This window comes from Artemia franciscana, chromosome 3 (genome assembly GCF_032884065.1).
Source record: "Artemia franciscana chromosome 3, ASM3288406v1, whole genome shotgun sequence".
In the NCBI taxonomy this organism is placed as follows: Eukaryota; Metazoa; Arthropoda; class Branchiopoda; order Anostraca; family Artemiidae; genus Artemia; species Artemia franciscana.
Window position 1 is genome coordinate 12,509,613 of NC_088865.1, and position 24,007 is coordinate 12,533,619.

At 37.4% G+C, this 24,007-nt stretch overlaps 2 protein-coding genes across 3 annotated transcripts in view; both read left to right on the forward strand.

Moving 5' to 3' along the window:
* The window catches only part of LOC136025463 (uncharacterized), a 190,634-nt gene extending 183,275 nt beyond the window's left edge, over positions 1 to 7,359 (forward strand). Inside the window, exon 30 of the mRNA XM_065701494.1 lies at positions 7,091 to 7,359. Within this exon, the coding sequence (XP_065557566.1) occupies positions 7,091 to 7,288 (198 nt within the window). The 3' untranslated portion in view covers positions 7,289 to 7,359. The remainder of the gene's footprint in view (positions 1 to 7,090) is intronic.
* A 10,761-nt stretch (positions 7,360 to 18,120) lies between these two features.
* LOC136024892 (zinc finger protein 184-like) overlaps positions 18,121 to 24,007 on the forward strand; it is a 48,465-nt gene continuing 42,578 nt past the window's right edge. Inside the window, exon 1 of one of the 2 annotated variants that reach the window (XM_065700429.1) lies at positions 18,121 to 18,185. The gene's annotated coding sequence lies outside the window, so the exon portion shown is untranslated. Of the gene's footprint in view, positions 18,186 to 19,819; positions 19,932 to 24,007 lie in introns of those variants that run through there. The other variant, XM_065700428.1, reaches the window with a different exon arrangement.

Below are 24,007 nucleotides of genomic sequence, written 5' to 3' on the forward strand. Positions count from 1 at the left end.
TACGGAATTTTCTTGAAGTATTGATTGAATCTCAACATTCTAGTTGTCAGTCTTATTTGTCCAATGTAAAAATATCCATAAGAGGCGACATCAAAAAGATAAATATATGAGCATACAATTTAAATAATTTGCTTATGATCGCCCTAATGAAGAAACTTGTGATTTTATTGGATTGAAGAACCAGTTAAAGCACAATGAAAAAGAGAGTTTACTTGTACAAAATGTTGTAACTCAAAAACTTTGTTTTTTACTAGCTTCAAATTTTAGACAAAAGAACCAATCAGAGGTTAAGACTTTTTTACATACGGGTGTGGTCTTTAATCCTGTGCTAAAATCCTCCAGTGTAAAATTTCCCTCGAAAAGTTAACCTGCGGGAACTTCCCTCCCAATGGGAAATTCTCCTCATAGAAAATCCCCTCCCTGCAAAAAATGTATAAATCCCAATAACAAATGCTATATGAAAACAATGGGCAATTTTCATAAGTTATAGTCCTTTCCCCAAGAGCTTGGCATGGGAGGGGGCCACCTGCACTCCAATCTTTTGGGTCATTTTAAAATTCGACTAGCACTTTTAATTTTCTTTTGAATAAGCCCTTTTCCAATTTTCTAGGTCCATTGGCTTGATACGATCACCCCTGGAAAAAGAAAAGAAACAAATTAATACGCTTCCGTGATTTTTTCTTCAATTTATGTTGACTTTTTCCTTGACTTTTTAAGAGTATTTCCCATCTCTTTTGAAAATCATTCAAATTTTTTCTGCCTAGTAGTTTTCTATATGTAGCATTATACTTAGTGAATTTTATTTATTTGGAATTAGCATGAAAAGCCTATTCTCTTGATGCATCTATTGTAATCAAAATTCTAGTTTTTAGAGTGTTGGTAACTATTGTGCCGAGTCGCTCCTTGCTTACAGATTGTTGCCGCAAACTGTTTGTAATCGGAGAAACTTATCCAACCCAATTTATAATCAACTTAAAAATTCCGATAATTCATTTTTTTCTTGTATTAACTACTTTGATTGATCCTACTAATAATTTTATTTTATTCCATGCCTGATTTGAATATTTAGGGGGGAGTAACTCTCCCTTCGAAAATGGACAGATTGTCAAGTAGTACTTAAGTATTATTGTCTAGTCTTAAAGATTCATTAAGTAGGTATGACTCTGTAGAAGGAAACGAATTGAATTTTTAAGCCTACATTTCTCCGAGTTATTTGAAAAGTGCTGGTTTCAATCAATCAATCAATCGATCAACCATTTATTAATAAAAAAAGAAAAAACTATTATAAACGTAAAACGATTACTTGGTGCAAGAAGCATGACTTGTTGTGGGCCACACAACACAATAATAAGACGCTACAACACATACAATAATACAAAACTGGAATAAAACAAGGACATTCAACAGATAGGAAGATTTCTGACAAGGATTTTAAAAGAAGAAAAGAGACACACATAAATAGGGATAAAATTAAAAGAAAAAGAAGAAGAAAAATTACCGGATGGAAAAGGACTGCCGAGAAACTGCCTTTGCAAAGAGAGTTTGGGGGACATCAAAAGGGATGGAGTTCCATAGTAAAATGGATTGATAAGCAAAAGACCTCTGAGCTGCTACTGATGATCGTTTGGACAAACAAAATACGTGAGAAGAACTACACAAAGAAGAAGAGTACGTACCTGGGCCTGTCCATGAGAGAAGCTGGTGCGGAGACGGTGAAAGTGTGCCTAGAAAAGTAGAATGCGCTAAATAAAGAATACTTTTACCCACAATACGATCCAGTGGAGCTGCCATTATTATTATAAAGTTCAGAGGAAGGTTATACCCGAGGGAGAAGAAAAGTAGTTTTCAATTTCCTATTTTGGGCTCTTGGACGCGAGGATAGACGAGATTTATTTGTACTGCACCAGACAGAGCAGCAATAAGAAAGATAAGGAAAAATACAAGCATAATAAAGAAAATGCATAACATCTAGCAGAAGAAAGAAATGAGTTCACCCGGTGCAATATCGAAGACTGGCAGAGGGTGAGGAAACGGGTGTGAGTTACATGGGGTTTAAACAAAAGAAAACAGTCAAGATACACACCAAGAAATTTCACCATATTAGCTTACGGTATGATACCATCCCCATGAGTCATGATGATTGTCTCTTGTACGTGTTTTTTTACGGTAAGGATTCCTGAGATGGACAATGGCACTCTCCCGGCTGTTAAGAGCCAAACTATTTGACCGGCGCCAATCCTTTACTTCATCAAGAAGACCTTGAGCTACGGAAGTGGCAGATGGCAGGTCCACTGCAGCAATGAAAAAGTTGCTGTCGTCAGCAAAAAGAACAGGGTGCACATGGGGATGAAGATCATTAACAAGATCGTTAATATAAATAAAAAACAAAAGTGGTCCAACTTTAAAGCCCTGTGGGACACCTTTCAATATAGGCAAAGCAGAGGAACTGTCAGAAGAACAGAATAGACCCCAAACACGTAACCTCTTGTCCAGACTAAGTCATACAAATTCTTTTTCATCTTAGAGCGCATGCAAAGTAGAGAAAGTGGGACGAAAATGATACCGATGCTTAGTTGCGAGGGAATCTCCTGCAGTTTTGTTAGCACTAAATACAAAAAATGAGAGTCTACGATACACTCCTTTTTTAACAAACTTAGAGACGTTGGGAAGAAGAGAAATAGGTCTATAGTTTGAAATTATAAATGAATCATCTTTTCTCTGCAAAGGTACAACATTAGCAACTTTAAATAAATGAGGGAAAACACCAGAAGAAAAAGAGGCTAGTTATATGTGAGATGGGATGAGGAACAAATTTACCAATCTTTGTAAGGGCATAATTACTCAAACCAAAACCATGAACTGAACGGCTGCTTGGGAGCTGAAAAATAATACTAGAAATTTTTGTATCCTTGCACGGGGAAAGCTAACCTGTCGTCTGAAAGCTGCCGCAGTCTCGAAATCTATCTGAGCATCCTTTCTTCTCAGATATTGCTCTCAAATTATATAATGATGAAGACAAGAAAACTTATAAGAATCAATGCTACCGCGTCCGGAATTTTATCCGATGACCATGCGATACCATCTACCGCGTCCAGAGCAATCGACGAACCAGATGCCCCGTCCGGGGTAGCCGGTGATGTAACAAATGGCTCTGTTGGAAAGACGACCAACTACCGAAAATTGCCTTCGAAGGTCGCATCCACGGTTCTCGCCCTTGCGGTCGCTCTCCAAAGCGCTGGAAGGAGAACTTCTCCGACTGCAACCTCCCTGGTCTTCTAAGATTGGCACAAAATAGAGAGCAGTATAGGTGACGAATAGATTCTCTCTTGAGGAGAGAGAACCCCGAGACGACCACCAAGGCCGGGTGGGACTTAAGTCAAGTCAAGTTTGTCCGTGCACGTATAGGAATCAGTTTGGACTTCTGTCTGATTTTGCTGTCAGGCGGTTAAGACGTCTCGATGGGCTGGGTCTGAAAGCAAAGCTTTTCCAACCTCATGATGAGATCACACAATCTCTGTTCTTCGCACTGAATGCTTAGTGCAATGAGTGCTTCTTGGTAAGGAATATCTCTAGAACCTAGGATTATTCTGACTGCCATTTTTGCACTGACTCTGTGTCGTACATCAGGTGAGCAGTGTGTAGTACTGAAGGGCTCCATAGGCGTACAGGGCAGGCATATTCGAGGACTGGTCGCATATAACAAAGATACGCACGGGGGAGATTATTGATATCGCAACCAAAGCAACGCATTTTGGACAGTGTTTGTAGGGAAGCGTTACCTTTCCTAATTACACTGTAAATATGTGCGGTGAAAGAACAGTCTCTGGAGAAAACAACACTGAGTATCTTCACTTCTGACACGACAGGAAATAGGACTTCAGGGGGGGGTTAAATTCTCCTTTTAGGGGACAAAGCCGAAGAATTTTTGACTTGGTAGCGTTAGTGATTAGATTGGACTCATGAACAAAAATGTCACTAGCAAACTGGGTTATAGGAGTATTACCCTCAAGTAGATAACTAAGCACGAGTGATAAGTCATCCACAAACTTATGTGTGTCTTGGTGCTCGCTCAATATGTAGTTGATCACAGCAAGAAATGTTAAGCCTGCGAGTGTTGGTGCCTTGCAGGGCCCCGCAAGTTATATAACTCCATTCAGAGTCAGTGTCTTCTCCATTGAGGGCAAATACTTTCTATTGGCGTCCAGACAGAAAATCCAGTGCGATTGTCAGAGCTTGACGTGTAGCTCCCATTCGCTTTAAGTTCAGTCATGCAATGTGGTGAAATAGAAGGTCAAACGCTTTGCGAAAATCGAAAATCGATCGCAGCTAGATCAACAAAATGACCCTAGGTCCCAAGCTGCCTTAGAATGAGGTCAAACATTATTACAAGGTATACGGAAGCTGCGCACTTTGGTAGTCCTCCGTTTGATATTTGTCTATGGATTCATGAATTTGAGAAATAGGTCTCAAGCCATCACAGCTTTTCGGGGGGGGGGGGGGAATTTCGGAATGACCCGTATTTGCGCTTTCTTCCACTTTGAGTGAAACACACCGGACGCAAAGCGTTGTTTAATCAAAACGGAGAATTTGAAAGCAATGAACAAAGCATATTCATGAGCACGTTTGGGAGGGATATCGCCAGGAAAAGGTGAGACTCTCGTCTTCATTTTTCTTAGTTCCTTGTACACGTCGAAGTCACTTAATTGAACAAAAACATCTGTGGGACAGTCTTCAAGCAGGGATTCTTTTTCCTGGGAAATCACAAAAAGAATTGTTGTACATATAGAGGTTAGGAAGGCGTTAACGGCATGGGACCCAAGTAAGCGCCCGCTGTTGTCTGTTATCATTATGGTGGAGTTAGACGATTTCCCATTTAGTTTCTTGACCGACCAGTGCCATTTCCCAGGCTCACTGTTCAGAAGTGGCACCACTTTTACGCAACCATACTTGGTTTTGGCCTTGCGTACCATGTGCACTACTTGGTTCCGTACAGCTGCTACTTCGTCTGTTTTACCACACGAGTAAAGATTACTTCGCTCGCAAAATTTGGCTTTTATTGTGGAGGTGATCCATGGGCTGTCGTATTCACTCAAGGTCACTGTTTTTGTTGTGAATACTTAACAATACTTTGAGGAAAGTACCTCATTGAAAGTGCTTACTCTCTGCTCAAGTGTACCGTCTATGGACACTTCAGGGAAATTGTATGTAGTTACCCACCGGCCGTATTCACGTATGGCCGAGTCTGTTAGGGGCCTTGTTGTCATTCGTGAAAGCATAGGTTTCTTCACAGAAATTTTGGCTTTCAGTATCAGGGCATGGTGATCGAAAACCCCAGTTGGTCCTAGGGAAGACGGGGGGAGGTAGAAGTCTTCGGTGCTCGTTAGGTTAAGGTTCAGGCTACTGCCGTATGAGTGGGCGGGGATGTCGACAATCTGCTTCAGAGGGAGGCTGGTCGTAAGCCAACTTTTTTTAGTCTGGTTGACATCCACAGCGATTATAAAACCAGGACACCTGAACCTGCTTCTGATTAAATCGGTTGTAGTTTGGAGGTAAAAAACAAGATTATTGCTCAAGCGGTAACCATCTGCTATATCCAATACAAACACTATATTCATTTTGAAATGGATCCCATATAGCTCATGTTTGCGGCTTCCATCACACACGCTCCATTTTTTCTTTTCTATAGTGACCCCTCATATAAGGTCTGTGGATATCATCAGGGGTTCCGGTAGCAAATTTTCAATTAATTAATTAAACACAATTTGGACATTTCTCGACAAGGTTGCTGAGTCAAGTAGCCTGAATGGTTGAAACCCACTCTCTCACTCTCCTTGGGTCTCCACTGGCTTGCTAGTCAGAGGTCCACGGATCCTTAAGGCCTTGAATGGTTAGACTGTTGCTCAAATGGTAGCCATGTACTACACTGCTACCAACAATATAGTCCTTTTGACATGGGAACCCATCTTTACCGCTTAAGCACGGATGCTTTCAAGCCGTCTATATATATACTTTCAAGCGTGATCTATCTTCTGGCAAAAAGTACAAAATTCTACGTTTTTGCAGATAGGAGCTTGAGACCTCCACATTAGGGTTCTCTGATACGCTGAATTTGATGGTGTGATTAAGATTCTATGCCTTTTAGGGGATGTTTCCCTCTTTTTTGAAAATAAGGCAAATTTTCGTAACTTTTGATGGGTAGGACTAAACTTGATGAAACTTATATATTTAAAATCAAGATAAAATCCAATTCTTTTGATGTATCTATTGGTATCGAAATTCCGTTTTTCAAAATTTCGGTACTATTGTGGTCCCTTCTTACTTACAGTTCGTTACCACAAACTGTTTGATATCTGTGTTTTTCCTTTTTGTATCTTGTATTTTTTATATAATTTGTTGTTTTTCCATTTTGTGTGCCACTCCTACGTCTGTACTCTCTCTAAGGTAAAATCCTGCTTGTATACCTGATCACAGTTATGGATCATTTTACTTATGTTGAAACCACTCTAAAGGGCTCTCAGGATACCTCAGAAAAACTCTATTCAGCATAAAAGATAGTGTCGCAAAACTGAATAAAACTGTTTTTCTGACTTAGTTTATGGATTGAAGGTGAGCTTTCTTAGATAAAGAAATAATAATAAAAACTGTGTTTAAAAAAAATCAAGTTCAAATTAACAGCATGTTCAACAATAAGTGTCAAAATTGCTACTATACTTTCGTAGTAAATCAGTGATCTACCACTGAATCACTGCATAAAAATTTAATTATCCAGTCTTGGAGGGATCATGTAATGGATTTTGATAAAAAATAATATATTCTATATTTGTTTTACCAAAATTTATATAAGAGTGCAATTGTTCCAAGAATTTGAGAAACTGATTATTATTAAAGAGAAGGTTTTTCAAATAATTAATATTATCCTTAATCCTGCCTCATAGCCCCAATAGCTACAGTTCTGTATAAAATTAAGTATGATGTGCAAAATACATCTTCTAAACATGTTTAAATATGTTTACGTATTTAGCAAAAAAAGAATAATTTTTTCTTGTTAAATAGTGTATTTCAAAGCTAATGTTTGATTATATATTTTTAGTTGACACATCAACACAAAAAGCGCTACCACTGTAAAAACTGTGACGAGGCATTTATTACTATGTTCGAACTAACTCGTCATGTACGAGAGGACCATGGCACAGAAAAGTTTGTTACCAAAGATAAAGAAGCTGCTGATGAGCTGGTGCCATGTGGTCCTCCTGATAAGATAGCTGTTGAAGAGATAGAATATGTTTAATAAAATCAGTTACAAACTGGATTCTGAAGTATGATGGATCTTGAGTGTGAATAAAACTATAACTACAGGAAGTTTTTTTTTTTTTGTAGAACATAGAGATAGTCGTAATTGCTTCAAACTGCCTGGGCTTAAAATTTTTGAGGTTATTCCCCATCAAAAGCGGCCAAGCCTATTAGGCTTAGGTTTCACTTGCTCGCCTGTGAGTCAAAGCAAATTCAGTCCCAGTTTTTGCTTACTAGTCAGTAGAAATTGTCCGTCACGCATCAACCCAAAATCAATCTAGTTCTTTCATCCCTTAGTTCTATGACTATCTACCTTAGTTCTACCCTAGGAATGACGGATGGACGGATGATAGATAGAATTATCTATCAATAAATGAACTGATGTCATTTTTTACAATCCTAATAAGGACTTGTGCCAGATTTGCCTCTGAATCACTCGGACTATATGTCTTGGCTTTTCCTACAATTAGCCATGACTTGATGCCCACAACTACTTGATTTTAATTGAAGTCCATATACGATAGAACTGGTTTGCCCTTGACCAACATCATCTGGTACGGTAGAAGTTACCTTCCTTCTTTTCAGATTTTGATTTTTAACAGTAACTAACTGAGGTTCGGAATGAGGGTGTCTCCCTGTCGTCTCCATAGGCAGCTTTACCATTAACTGTATTAGACATTTGGATAACCTTCTTCTAAATTTTATCTTTGAGATTTTTGCCCTCAGTAGTTTCATTGTCAGATAAGAAGCAGAAGTGTCTGTAATGGTCGTATCCAAAAGACCAAAGAACTGCCTATGTCACCAATTTTATCATTTCTGATTATATCCATAAGTTCAACAGAATATGTCAGCATGGTCAAATTTCGTATATATGTTTTATAGTTGCGAGTCATCTTTAGACAATGTATGGTCGATTTACTTTAGTCATCCTTTTACTTTCGCTCAATCGAGTGAAGGATCCATCAGTTGAATCTGTTAAGCATTGGATTTGGTTTCTTTACGAACCTTCCAAAGAACAGGGTTCAATGGCTATTGAACCCTCGTATTTTATGAGAGAGGAATGATGGTCTCGGGATATGCTTCTATTATAATGTGTCTATCAAAATTCCATACAAGAGTAAAATTTAGCCCTTTCAGGGCGGATTTATTTCTAGCTAACAAATATTTTTTTTTTTACTTTGGATGCTTATTCACGCTAATTTTCTGTGATTTTTAGGTATTTTTCCTAATCCCTAATTCTTACCATTCATCCCACACTTAAATGGGATCTACAGATCTCGTCACTCTATTAGCTGCCAAATGCGACTTTGCTGAAAACTACAATTATATTAAAATAATGAGACTTTATAACAGGTTGTCAACTAAAATTGATATTTATTCGGACATCCTTCAATCTTGTTCGTCTGATGCTCAAGAAAGCAGGTTTTTCCTTATTGCAGTAGATAAAAATGCCATAAGATCTGCAATAGCTTTTGGGACAACACTCCTTATTTTTATTTTCGCGGGCTTCACAACGAGATCTCGAGCGTTCAGCTGACGAGACAGGTAAATATGTTCCAACATCCCCTAGACCAGTGGTTCTCAACCGGGGTCCACATGGACCCTAGGGGTCCACATAATATTTCCAGGGTGTCCAAAGGCAAAACACAACAAGTCAGGGTCCACAATGATATTTTGGAGGTCCATGAAGAAAGCCAACTCAGAACGCTTTTTATTTTTAAGAATTCAATTTCTAGCGTAATTGACCAAAGTGACCCTCATGAATGAATACCTTTTCCTTTTAAGTAGCAGAGTATAAAATATAAAATAAACTAGGAAAAAAGTTTGGGTAGAGGGGGAAAGTATTTTCAAAAGCTAGAGGATTAATTTTGTCGTTTATTATTGTTTTTTAATGAAATGCCAAAAAACGTTAAATATAGGTATGTTTGAAAACCTAGGGGCAACTCCCCCTGCTCTCCTGCACCACTGATCAGGCATCTTGTTGCCTGTTTTATAGCTAGTTTTAAAAGCTCGTATGTCAATAATTTTTCCAAAACAAAAACATCAAAAACACACTTTAATCGTCAAGTACTGTTATTAACTGAAGGAACCTCAGGGTCCCAGAGATAAGTAGTCATGGAATCCCGAACCTAAGAATAATGACCAAATTTCATGTAACCCAAACTATATTCCAGTGTTTGTTAAATTTGAGGGGAAAAATCGCGTCTTCCCACCTTTATCAGAACAGCCAAAACGCTTAAAAAAGCCACCGAAATAGCGCTGCATATGTAATGAGTGATGTAGGCACAATCTATTATTTATTTTTGTGCTATTTTTTTTAACCAGGGCACTTCGTATGGAAGGAGTTGTCGTAGAAGCTTTGAAAGGGTCTCATTCAATTTGAAATTGCAACTTATAGTGCTCGATTTAATAGTCGAAAGTGATTGGAGAGAAACCAGCCCCCCTCCCCACGCCAATCACTTTTCCAAACAAATCCAACTAGCCCTCCTCCCAGAAAAAGGCCCCCTCTCGTTATATCTTTGAGATTGACAAATTTTGAGATATTCATTTTGTTTCAAATTGTCCAAAGAGCATATAAAAGTGTCTTCAGGTTTGGCACAACCCCCTAGAGCTAAGGGGCAAGGTTTGCAAGATATGCCTCAAGGCATATAAGGTTTTATGGTACCGGGGATCGCGCAGACTTTGGATCGGATGGGGCTGATGTGATTGGAAATCCTAAGTTGTTGTGCCCTTTTTATGATTCAAAAGCGAATGGAGGATAAAGACCCCCCCCCCTCACCCCAAAAAACATACAATCAAAAGTTTAACAGAGCTATTTTGTGCAGCATTGTGGAAAGGTCTAATAATAATGCCTTTGGAAATGTCAACTTCCCCACAGTCCTCAGGGTGAAGGCTGTAAGTTAGGCAATTCGTTCATTGTTTATATATAATAAATATTACTGAGAAAGCTATGCATTTTGAAGTTAACTATTTAAGATGACGAAGGGCATTCAATTGAGCCTTTTAAAGAATGTTGACGGACTGTTGAACTAAATCAAAAAACGTTATGCATATACGGATTGTATAAATTGGGTAACTTAGGAATGACTGAGTATTTTAATTTGGAACTTTCAGGAAATGATAAGGGAGACGATCAAAAAGGCAACATTTACATGTTATCAATAATAATACAACTACCGACACTACTGCTACCACACTACTCCATTTATTATATTGATAGGAATACGAAGTAAATCAAAAGGCGCTCTGTGCTTGCACATTGTCAAAAGAGTGTATCTCAAGAATTGATTTGTGTATACAATTAAGTTGGAAGTTTCAGAGAAAGCTTTAAGATGAAGATCACCCGACCAAACGGCAATATGTGCACACTTCTGCTAATACTACTATCACTGCTACATTTACTACTACTACAAATACTACTTCAACTACTATTTCTACTGCAACTACATGTAAGATTAAGAGCATTGAGATGAAAATTTCAAGAAATATAGGAACATACAGATTATCAAAAGGACCTATCAGCAATGTCACAGCAATTTCTAATTGTATTAGGTTGTAACTTCCAGGACTTGGTCAGAGAGATGTTCTACTGACCAAAAGGCAATATGTTATACATAGTCGCCAGGACACTATTACTAGTAATAACAATGCTTCTACTGTGATTATTATTATAGCTATACCTAGGGGTATGAAAGGGTAATTTTCAAGGATTTATGAGGGGGAAGGTAAACTGAATCACGAGACACCATATGTATGCAGGTTGTCCAAAGAGTGTAACAGCAATATATTAGGAACAGTTTAGTGTGGTAATTGAAACTAATAGGGCTTGTTGTGGGGGATTTTCATAATAATTTATTTGTGACCCACTTGAAACAGCGGAGCATAAAAACAAACACAGAAAAAAACAACTTCTGATAACACATTAAATTACTGTAGAAAACATTTTAGAAGATCATGAAAAGGGACTTTAAGTTTATTTAATAAATCTGGAGCCCCGAAATTTGTTACCATATCACTGTTCTTGCACCAGGGAGAAAGATACAACAAAAAACGGAGGAAACGAAAATAAGATGACTTGAGAGCCTTTAAATCTTTTCTTTTTAAAACAGGATACAATCCAGAAAGATATAAAACCGAGTGATCACAAATGCAAGAATAAATTTGTGAAAGGGTTTTGCGGTTGTATTTGCCCCTGTTCGCAACAATTTTAGAACAACCCACTTGAAGTTTAACCTTAGCGTCAGAAACAATTTTATTACGAAAAAAGACTAAATTGTTAGTAAGGGTAATGCCCAACTACCTTAAAGAAGTCACGCACGGAACGCTAAATTCAGAACAATTAAGTCTAGAAGATAGGTTAGGAGAAGGACCAAAATCAAGGAATTCACATTTATCAGGGTTAAGGATTAGACCTATATTCGAGAAAGCAGTAGAGATAGAACGAACAGAAGCCGAAAGCCCAGATTTAGTTCTACTAATGAGAAGAATATCGTCTGCATAATCAAGATATGAGACATCTGAACTACCTTAATGGTAAGTTGTTGGAAGACTATTTAAAATATCAGCAATACAAATTTTGAAAATTGATGGAGATAAAACTCCACCTTGTCTTACACCTTGTTTTGCGGAGATCTTTAACATAGGAGGATCAGAAGGAGAAGATTTAACATGAAGGAAAGAACGACCATACCAAAATTTTAATAAAGAAACAATAGAAACATTCACTTCACATTTGAGCAAAGAAAACAGGGCTTGGGAGTGAACTACAGAATCAAAAGCCTTAGATAGATCTAAAGAACAAAAATGAGGATCATAGTCCTTCCCGGAAGCATCAGAAAGCAGAGTAGAAAGAACTTTATGGACATGCTGACATCCTAGACCACGCTGAAAACCAAACTGGTTAACTCCAAAATTTATATTATCTGTTATAGAAAGGAGAAGTAAATACTCAAGGACTTTGCTTAAGGTACAAGAAACAGTGGTAGGACGATAAGATGAACATGAAAATGGATCTTTCCCCCTTTTTAAAATAGAAGTAACTGTGCCACACAAGAAACTGTCTGGCACGACAGAACAACACAAACACATTTGAAAAAGTAGTTGTAAATGCCATATTAAAGGGTGGCAATCAGGTTTTAAATGATTCACTGATATTCCATCGGTGTCAACTGACTTAGACTTAAGCCTTTTAATAGCCAGGTAAATTGAATCAGCGGATATCGGTAATATATCCTGCTGAGATAAAGCAGACGGTAGCATACGTTTCAAAACAGCTGGAAAATGTGAATAAACTGCATAATTAATCCGGGAAAAAATAGTAGTATAATGCGATTCCCAGGCTGACTTAGAAATATAATTGCCAGGATCATCAATAATAATTTACTGGAATTTTAAACATTCTTCCAATCACTTGGATTTGACGGAAAATCAAGACCCCGAAATCGGACTTCACGAAGGTATTTCTTATAAGCAGATTTAGTGCCATTTTTAATACTGAAAACATGATTCTAACATGCGATTCCACATTCTGACCATATACGCAACCATAACTTTGCACGGTTCTTAATCGACTTCAACTCTGAATCATTATTCCACACATGTTGACGAGTCCCTAACCTAACTCGTTCACAAGGGACAGCACAAGACTCAGCGTTTTTCAAATACGAAATAATTTGAGAATAGTACAGGTTAATATCGGCAACCACATTTTTCACAGGCACCTGCGTCTGGAGCAAATGAAACGGAATATGAATAGAACTAAGTAGTGTAGCAAGCGTGACACAGTAAAGGGCAATATTTCCACGATTCCAATTATACTTGTCGAAACACCGTGAGGGCTTATACAGGAACATCAGATTGGCAAAACGTAAGTGACATCGCCATATGATCAATGTCTTGTTCATCCGTAAGGACATGCACTTCAGAAATACTGAGACTTGGCGAACAGATTACATGGTCGATATTTGATACACTTCCTGAATGATGGATGTAAGTACAGGACTGATCCTTTGGCACAATTTTATAATCAGGAACTAAATCTAGCAAGCAGTGAGTTCTGGTCGAGCTATCTAAAATATTGCAGTTCAAGTCACCAGCAATCAGATATGTAAGTTCGGAATCTGCGAATTGCTTCACAGCTGAGCATAACGAGGAGCAAGCTTTAGCGTCATAGAATCAATTACACGTGCATTATGTGGAAAATAAGTGTTAATTATAACAGTATTGCCTAACTGGATGGCAAGAAAATGATCATTCAAGCACAAGCAAGTGGGATTTAGACCACTTAAACTCCGCTTCACAAAACATGCAAGCCTTCCAAAGGGTCTGCCAAAAGTTGTGCGGGCATTTATAAGAAATAACTGATGTGATGTACTTCGTTGTAGGAAACGGGACCTGGTGGAAGAGAGCAGGTGTTCGTGTAAGCAGACTTTATCGTAATCATTTATGAGCTCGTTGATCACAGAGGCTTTATCCTTAGTGCCATTAATATTAAAAGAGAGTAGGGATATCGAGCGAGCCACCACTTGGCAGCAGAAATCACTTTCTTAAGGACTTGACATTTTAGGCTAAACGACACATGCGGACCACCACAATTCGCACATTTCGCAGGGAGTTTACAGGGAGACTCTTTCAAAGAGACATGAGGCCCTGAGCAGATTCCGCACTTTGGATTTGAACTGGAACAGGTGGACTGGATATGGCTGGGGGATCTACACTTGTGACAGCATCTAGGTGGGGTCAGAAACTCAGAGACTCGAATAAGTTCATAGCCGATTTTTAGTCCTGTTTTTAGCAACCGAGCCTTTGACAATAGATTTGTAAACTCAATCTTGACAACTGTAGAGGCACCAAGACGACTAGCCGATGCTATGCCTGGCTCACTGCAGAATTGGTCAACATCAAAGTCAAGAGGAATTCCTTTAGCAATTCCAAATATTTTTTGTGACAATATTTGTCGCACAAGATGTTACCGTATTTTTAATCAAAGAGCAAAAGTCATTCACTGCAGATTTGTCTATATGAACAATCAGTTGGTCTTTTTTTTTGGCTTTTACACTACTAACACATTCATGACCAGTAACTTTATCCTGCATTTCTTTTCTTTTGATTGGATTGTCAAGTGAAGCAGGGATCTTGGAAACCACAATAGTCGTTAAGACATTTGGTTCAATAAGTTGAGGAAGGGTCGGAAAATGGTTATCATAAACTTCCGCACGAGACGAAACAGCATTAAGGACTTTTTCCATTCGTGTGAGCTTCGAGGATAGATGTGAAAACATCAGGTCAGGAACCGAAGAAACTTCATTAGCTGACAAGATAACATACATAGGTACGGTTAAAACTTCAGAATCACATTTCGCCAGCAGCTCAAGAATATCACGTAAATGACTCTGTGCAGCCTTATCTCTTGCAAGTCTTGGGCAAATTTCTCCAGGCAAAACTTTGTTCCAAAAAGCATACTTTGCGACCGCAACAGCAGCTGCATCCAAAACTAGTTCTCTTCGACATTATTCCAGAGCGATTATCACCCATTTTACTGGTGGTTTCCTTACGATAAAAGTAAGGGAAGTGTTGAGGGTTGGCTACCTTGTCCCCGCAATTTAAAGGGCACACCCGACGGGTACCATGGCTTCTGCTACCAACTCACTCCCCCCCCCCTTCTGCTTACTTTTCTATCACCACCTCAATCGGAGCGTGATTGCCTATAAATATTGGAATTCCTAATTATATTCTTACTGCTTGATGGTTAAATGAAGTGTCTAATTTCTTGCTAAAAAAACTAGTCAGACAGGTTTCGTAAGAGATCTTCGTTTGTCGAGAAATTGCAAAATAAGTTCATAAGAGCTTGCCAAACAGCTTTGTTTAAAATCCAGAAAAGGGTTATTATTTAGCTGTTCATGGAACGAAATCTATTTGAAGAGTGTTGAACTAAACGAAAGAAAATATTCGCATCCTAATGCTACTGCTTCTATTCATATTACTACTACTGCTACTATTATTACTACTTCTACTACTACTACTGGCACTAAAGCTACGAATACTACTATTAATTCTGCTACTACTACTACTACTACTATTAAAACGAAGGGTGTTAAGCCAAAAAATTTGGAATATATTGAAACTGTATGGAACTAAATCGAAACACACTATGGTCACACAGGTTGTCAAGATGACGTATTAGAAATATTTCAGAAATGGTTGATGATACTAAGTTGAAAGTGCAAAAAAAGCAATGATTTTAATAGCTTTCCCTTCTTGGAGCAACGCTTTCCAGATGATGAAATGTTTGATTTATTAACGTGTAAAGGTATCTTTAGAAATTTAGAAAATAAAGGTATCTTTAGAAATTTTACAATTCAACCCTTAAGTTTCGTGAGGAAAATTTCCACTGTCCATTGAATCATTTTATGATTCAATTCTCGAGCGGGAATACAGTCTTGACGAATAGAAATTAGCTAAAAAAAAAATTAAGTTCAAGGGAGCAGGTAAAAATGGGAAGAACTATTGTAATTTGTATTTGGTAAGTGATGAATTGACGTTGTTGGATATCTTTTGCAAAAACACGGATGACGACACAATGAATTTAAGCTGGATTTAGATTATTATTTTTCTAACCCTCATTTGGTTTTGGATTTAATCGCTACAGAAAAAAAAGCTTGATAAACGAAGTTGGTCGACACCTTCTTCTTCTTTCCTTATACTTTAGTCGAAGGACTTGACTTGTCTTGACTTGACTTGACTTGACGACCTCTTTTTCCTGTAGGTGAATGGGCTTCCAAAAATATTTTCGTCTCAAGGTTACAATTCCAGAATTTGTATGAAGGTATACGGACTGTATATAGTCCTTTCACCCCTTTGACTTCAAAATGACACTAGTAATCCTTCTTTTTCATCTTATCCACATTCTGTTGGTTTGTGGAAAGTGCGAGTACTTGAGCTGCCTGTCCCCAGCAGTTTAAGGCCTAAAGGCGGGCTGGTACCAATACGGCTCTTCCTACTCACTTTCGCTCTCTTCTGCATAGTAAATATTCACTATTAAACCAGCTCATTTTCCATTGTCTTTTTCATGGTGAAAAGGTATCGGAATCACAAGGCAACGTTGATATCCTTTATAAAATCCAAAATTTCCAAGAAAATCAGAGTTGTAGAAGTCTTTGATAATGGATTTTTAAAGTGTATTGCTGCTACAGTAGGCTGCAACCCTCGGTCTCTAGTCTTTTCTAAAAGGTTTCTTCTTTTTGGAAAAAGGTCCTAGAATGTGTTGGAGAGATTCTTCCCACTGGTAGCAAAACCTACATTATGGGCTTTGTGACTGCTTGGCTCTATATTTTTCTTTATTTAAATAAACTAACCCAGCTCGGATTCGAAAATATATAGTGCTGGCCAATCTAGATTGAAATGGGAAAGAAAGCTGTGGAAATAATTTGGTCCAAATACGATTGATTTTGCTCCTCATTATATCCCCTATATTTTTTTGGTTAGACTCCGGATGTATGCTATCTGCTGTCTGTTGTGCAGTCTCATCTGCTACCTCATTTCTTTTGATTCCACAGTGACTGGTATTTGTCTGGAAAGTTGTAGAAGGGAATTCTCAATTGCGGACAAATGACTGTCAGGAGCTTCACGATTTATTTTTGAGACCAGCTGGAGTGCAGATTTTGAGTCACTAAAAATAGCCACTTTTTTATGAAAAAGTCTTTTCTTTTTCACCTATTCGTTGAAAGAACAATGAGATGTGGGTGTGTTTTTCACGAGGATACTGAAAATTGTACTGACTGGCCTTACTGGTGAAAAGTATAACCCAATTTGCCAGGATATTGATTCCCTCTATCCGTTGGCAATGGCTCTTCTTTTTTTCGTGTGGTAGAAAATTTTGTAATTTGGTGTGGAATTTAATCTCCACGGAAAGATAGGCTTGATAGCCAAAGATGATCAATACCTATTTGTTGAAAAAACAATGAGATGTGGGTATGTCTTTCACAAGGATCGTACACTGAAAATTGGCTCAACTGGCCTTACTCGCGAAACATATAACGCACTTTGCCAGGATATTGATTCCTTCTATCCGTCGGCAATGGCTCTTCTTTTTTTCGTGTGGTAGAAAATTTTGTTAATTGATTTTGAATTTATACTCCACGGAAAGATAGACTTGATAGCTAAAGATAATCAACACCTATTCGTTTAAAAAACAATGAGAAGTGGTTGTGTCTTTCACAAGGATGGTACACTGAAAATCGGTCCAACTGGCCTTACTTGCGAAAAATATAATGCTCTTTACCAGGATATTTATTCCCTATATCCGTCGGCATTGGCACTAATTTTTTTTGTGTGGTTGGAAATGGCTTGACAATTCTTGTGAACCGATCTTCCCCAACATCACCTTCTTCCTCACTGAAGGAATTATGACTGTGAGCTTCTTTAACAAATAAAAATCTCCTGGGAGGAATCTACAAACTATAATATACAATCAGTTCCAGATCTACAAGACAGTTTTTGGTGCCGAGACACCCAAAGTTCCTAATTGGGAAGAATTTTAGTTATCCAACACTGTGTCCCTAGAAATGTTATGATTTGTTAGAAATTGCAGTAAATTCTAAATTGAACACGGAAAATTCGCACATTCCTCTGTTAGTTAACACAAATTTCAATCATTCCATTAAAAAACATACAAACTATAGAATGAGGATTTTTTTTTTTTTCAAGCAGGCCTTAAACATTAATCCATTTTTTGAGTGTTAATAAGCAGTGTTTACAACGAGGCCGTTTACTATAGTACTAAAAGCTTTTTTTTTACAGGACAAAAAAAAACCCAACAACTATGTAGCAAGGCAACATCCCATTTAGTCGCGAGTGAATTTTTTCAAGAAAAAGCGTATGAATTTGTTAAAATTAAGGTAGGCTATTTAAGTTATTAGATTTGGTTTTGCTGTTTTACCTGATTATTTTTAACCCATTGAATTTTTTCTGAAATTCTTGATGACTGACAGGACAGTTATTAGTCTTGTCACCCCTGACCCAAATAACTGTAGTGCTAGGATTTTGGCTTTAGGTGTTGAGGGTCCAAATGAGACCAGTAGGTTGTTGCTGCCCTAAGCCTGACCAATATTGCTGAAAACCTATACAGAGTTGAATAAAGCCCTACAACCAGTAATGCCCTTAAACAAACCAGCAGCCCTGGCAAAGTTAAAAGAAAACACAAGTGAAAGGGGGCTATACCTATCCCAGAAGGTAGTAGTAATAAGCTACAGAGACCCAGGTTAACCCCTCAAACACCAATATCTAGCTCCCTTTTAGTGTTCCAATAAAATATGTAGGAATTCAACCAAGCCAAAGGAAAAGAACTTCAAAACATTTTAGTCAGGCATGCTCCTGATATCTTTCTTCTTCAAGAAACCTTCTTAAAACCAGAGAATACTTTCCATGTTTTAAAAGAGTACAATATTACCCTTTGGGACAGAGTCCACAAAGCAGATGGTGCTCTACTGTCCCTTGTAAAAAATGACCTTGCTTTTAAGATACATGACCCCAGTCCATAATGGGAAATAGTGGTTGGCATAATTGACATAGAGCTACTTAGAAGTGATAAGTGGATTAGTATTGCTAACTGTTATGCTCCAAAGACAAATAAGTTCCCCCTGAAGCAATTCAAACTGATTGTGAGTACATATGGCCCTGTGAAAATAATTAGTAGTGACTTTAGCCTACACCACAGAATATGGGACACTTCTACAACCAATTACATCCTGGACCCCAAAAATAAATTGTCCCTTATTACCCCCAAAGACATGGCTGAACCCATGGACAGGCAAGTATTCAACCATTGACCTCATGTTCACATCAACAGATATTGCAAATAGTGCAGAAATTCAGAAACCCTGTGACTTTGACTCTTACCATGAGATTGTATCATTGAAACTAGAGATTGACCCAGAAAGTTCAGGGTACCTACCAGTGAAATTCTGGAAACTCTAAGAAAAACTCTAGAACTCTTGGAAACACAACTTAAATCAAAAGGCTTCAGAAACTGAGACAAGTGATGAGACAGTGGAATCATTATCTAATAAGATTACTTCAGCTATCATAGCTTCTTCAGAAAGAATATTTGGTTACAAACAAGCTCATCCCAAAAGACAAAATTCTAGTGTGGGATGGAACTGTAAATACCAGAAAGCCTACCTAGAGAAGAAAAAAGCAAAAAATAATTTCTCTAGGTACCCCTCCATTAAGAATAAAAGTAGTTTTTAAGCAAAAGACAGTAGAATTCAAAAAGACACTAAAGGCTGAGATACAAGATGGATAGAGAAGGCTCATTGACAACAAATTTGGCCACAACACTCCTGTTCAAGAGCTATGAAGAATTTTCCAGATTTTTTCAGGTGCAAAAGAAGAAACCCCATCCCAGTAGAAATACAGATGGGAAGGACTACCTAATCTTCAACCAATGATAAACTTAATCTCTTCTTAGAAAAGTTACCAAATGTAGTTACTCCATTACAGTACACACCCCACAAACCTAGTTCCAAAAATAGTGCTGCCCCCTTTTCCCTTTTCAGCTTCAAGGAAGTTAAAGACACCATTTCAAAACTCCAGCCTGGTGTAACTGGCCCTGATGGAATTTACAATTTGATGTTGAAAAATATGTTAGATACATTTATTTAGCTGCTGACAGATCTGTCATAGAATTAGCAATACCATCTGAGTGGAATTAGGCAATAGTGATCTCACTTCTCAAGGCAGGATAAGACTCTAAGCTGGTTGAATCATACCACCCCATATCACCATTGGTATTACAAAAAAAGTATGCAGATATCCTTAAATCAAGCATTCATTTGAAAGACATGGATCCAGTTCTTTCTAATGAAGAATTCCCTCCTGGTCTTGGAATGCTTAATTAAGAAAATAATTGAGGGAATCTTAACAGTTAGGATTCCTGAAATGATCAATTCATTTCTATCCTCAAAATTTAAACAAATTGTAGATTCAATCTTGAGCCATTTGGAAAATATGTTTCAGGATCTTAGTGCCTCAAATGCATCATCTAATAAAACATTTATAGATTCTTCTCAAATCATTTTATTTCAGAGGATGACCTGGAATCTATTGACTTGGTCCAAATCTCAATTTCACCTTTAAAATCAATATCAGAAATCACAAAAAAACCTTCCTCAACCAAAAAACAATCCCCCCCCCCCAAAAAAAATGCAAGTGCACTTTCACCTATTTCAAAATAAAAAGCAACTAAAAAACAACCCTAAGTATCAAAGACCATTAACAATTTAGATTGAAAATAGTTCAAGTTAACATAATAGGTTAACCCATTGATTGTCTAGTTTAGTTGGAAAGGTTTTTTGATGTTGAATCCCCAGAAATTGTTTGCATCCAGGAATCTCATTTGTCCTCTGGTAGAAAATTCAATAATAAAAATTATACAATACATAGAAAAGATAGGTTCCTTAGTCTTTCTTTTCGAAAAGGTGGAGGCCTTTTAACGCTTGTGAGAAATGATTTGATTAACTCTGTTGTTAATATTGATGTTCAGTCATTTATGGAAGTAAAAGTTACAAAGCTTGAGAAGGGTAATGTGCCTCCTCTGTCAGTTGTTAATATTTATATAAATAAACCTTCTTCTTTCAATAATCCTACCATCTATAAACTATTAGATCTTTTCTTTAATCAACTAATACTTGGTGATTTTAATCTTCACTCTCCTCTGTGGGATTCAACCCACCATAGATACCCTCAATCATTGTTGATATTGGATTCAATCTCTGTCAGTCAAAACTCCCACATGCTCATTACAGCTAAGAATTTAGGAACTTATATGCATTCCTTCAATGGTAAAAATTCAACCATTGACCTTTGTTTTGTTGGTAGTAGACTCTCTGTTTATAGTAAGGTATCCAGGTTCCTTGATAATCTTGGCAGTCAGCAGTGTCCAATTATTACAGAATTGTCTAAAGACCATTTCTCTCTAAATTCAATATTCCACCTAGATTGATTTTCACATGAGAATGATTGGAAGCCATGGGCTATTAAATTAGGAAGTATGGTCCTTTACTTCAATAGTGATATTGATGATTTAGATGACAATTTCACTAAAAACATCATTGATGCTTCAAATATTGCTTTTCAAACCATTGGAAAAATTTTAATTTTTGGAATAATAAAAAAGAATCACTAAAACAAAATAAGTGTAATACCAGAAAAATTTGGCTTTTGGATAAAAGGAACCTTTACAAAAAAATTGAAATGAAAAAGGCTAAAGCTATTTTTAAGAAACTTCTTCTAGCTGAAAGAAAAGCAGCCTGGGAAGATATTTGTGAAAATCAATTCAATCAGTCAACTCCTACTAAAACCCTTTTGAAAAAGTTCAAAAAATTTGCAGGATATCAACATAGAGAGCAGTCTATTCAAGGGATAAAGTCTAATGATGGTTCCTTAAGTTCAAGCCATATGTAGTGGCAGAGACATTGAACTGTCATTTTGCAGGTCAATCTTCAAAGAATTGTGCATATAATAACTCTCTGTTTATGGAAACTCAGTTTCCCCCAGGGTCTGTCCCAAATCTTGATAAAGATTTTGATATGGATGTGTTAACTTCTGCAATAGAGTCTCTAAATGACTCAGCAATGGATGAAGATTTTGACCACAATAAAATGTTTAGAGCTCTTCCTTTAACTTTCTTGGTCTCTCTTCTATACTTGTTACATCAATGATTGGAATCTGGTTCTGTTCCAATAGCTTGGAAGTCTTCAATTTTATTCCCAATATATAAAGGTAAAGGAGATTGTTGTGATCCTTGATCATACCATCCAATTGCCTTAGTCTGATGCATGGCTAAACTCTTTGAGAAAATGATTAAACTTAGGTCTGAATCCCTTATTGATAACCTATTGCCAAACAATCAGGTTTTTGAAATGGTAGATCCACTTTTGATGACATAGTTCAACTTGAGTGTAATACAATTTGGGTATAAACTTGAGTATTTTACAAGAAAGTGAGTTGCATCTGCAGTTTTCTTTGACATAAAGAAAGGTTATGATACTTTGGACCCCTTTGCAATCCTTAGGCAGGTTCATGAATTTCATGTTCAAAAAAATTTTGGAATTGGTGTAGGGCAGTGCTTTTTAATAGATCTATTGAGACTAAAGTTGGATCAGAAAATTCCTCTGCTAAATTGGTTTCATTAGATGTGCCTCAAGGAGCAGTTTTGAGTCCTCTTCTTTTCAGCATAGTGATTAATAAAATTGTTTTGGCTAATATATCCTCAATAAAATTTGCCTGTCATTCCATGCAAATTAACAGTCCTACATCAATTCTAAATTCTTGGTCAACCTGCCTAAAAACATAGTCAGGTATGCCTTGTTTACCTCTCATTCCAGGCAATCTAATGGTCCTATATCAATTTTAAACTCTTGTTCAACCTGCCATAGACTCTAGGTAGGGGTGCCTTTTGAAAAGCTAAAAAACAATTATTGGTCCAATAGGAGAGCCATAGTTACTCCTGTTATTTACCTATGCCATTTAACCAAACACTTGAAAAACTATTGGTTTCACCATTTGCCTACAAGTCCAGAGGACTTGTTGGTCATGTTTCAGTCTTTTGACACAGTATTCCACCTTTAAACTACAAGTAGCCAAGTTTATTAAGCTTAGGCTTCATTTGTTTGCCTGTGAGTCCAATTAAACGAAGTCCCAGATTTTGTGCACAACTCCAGTGGGCATTGTCTGTCATGCATCAACCAAAAATCAATCTAACTCTTTTATCCCTAAGTTCTATGACTATCTACCCTAGGAATGGCATATGGATGGATGATAGATAGGCTTATATATCAGCAAATAAACTATATCATTTTTATAGAATCCTAATAAGGTTTATGCCATATTTGCCTCTCACTCAATCTGACTGTCTGTCTTGGCTCTTTCTACAATTAGCCATGGCTTGATGCCCACAGCTACTTGATTTCCATTCATAAATATGCAGATGACTAAGCCCTTTGGACCAAAGGCCCTTCTTCTGAAACTTGTCAACCCAAGCTCCATGGATCAATTGATAAACTGTAAATATGGCTTAATACAAAAAAAAATCCGTCAGTCTGTCTATCTGTCCTGGTTTTGCTAGTTTGGACACTTCCAGATAAGCTAGGACAGTGAAAATTGGCAGGTGTATCAGGGACCAGATTAAATTAAAAATAGTCTCTTCCCTGATTTGGCCATCTGGGGGGGCAAGCAAACAAGATAGTTGAGAAGAATTTTATTTGCCAATAAAACAAATGATTGTTCTTCCTAAGTGTGGCTTGCTGGTCTATGGGTATGATACTTGCTTAGGGTGCAAGAGGTATTAGGTTTGAATCCTGGACCACTCCAATTTTTATATGAAGATCTGAAACTAGATACATGATCAATATAGCAATAACTGAGAGTTGGCAGGCATATCAGGAACCAGACCAAATCAAATTAGAAATTGTCACTTCCCCAATTCAACCATCTAGGGAAGAGTGGAAGGACAGTTAATTCAGAAACATTTGAAAAAAATAAGGTATTTTTAATTTATGAACAGGTTATCAGATCTTAATGAAATTTGATATTTAGAAGGACCACGTGTCTCAGAACTCTTATTTAAACCCTGACCAGATCCAGTGACACTGGGGGAGTTGAAGGGGGAAGCCAGATATCTTGAAAAACACTTAGAGTAGAGAGATCAGGATGAAACTTG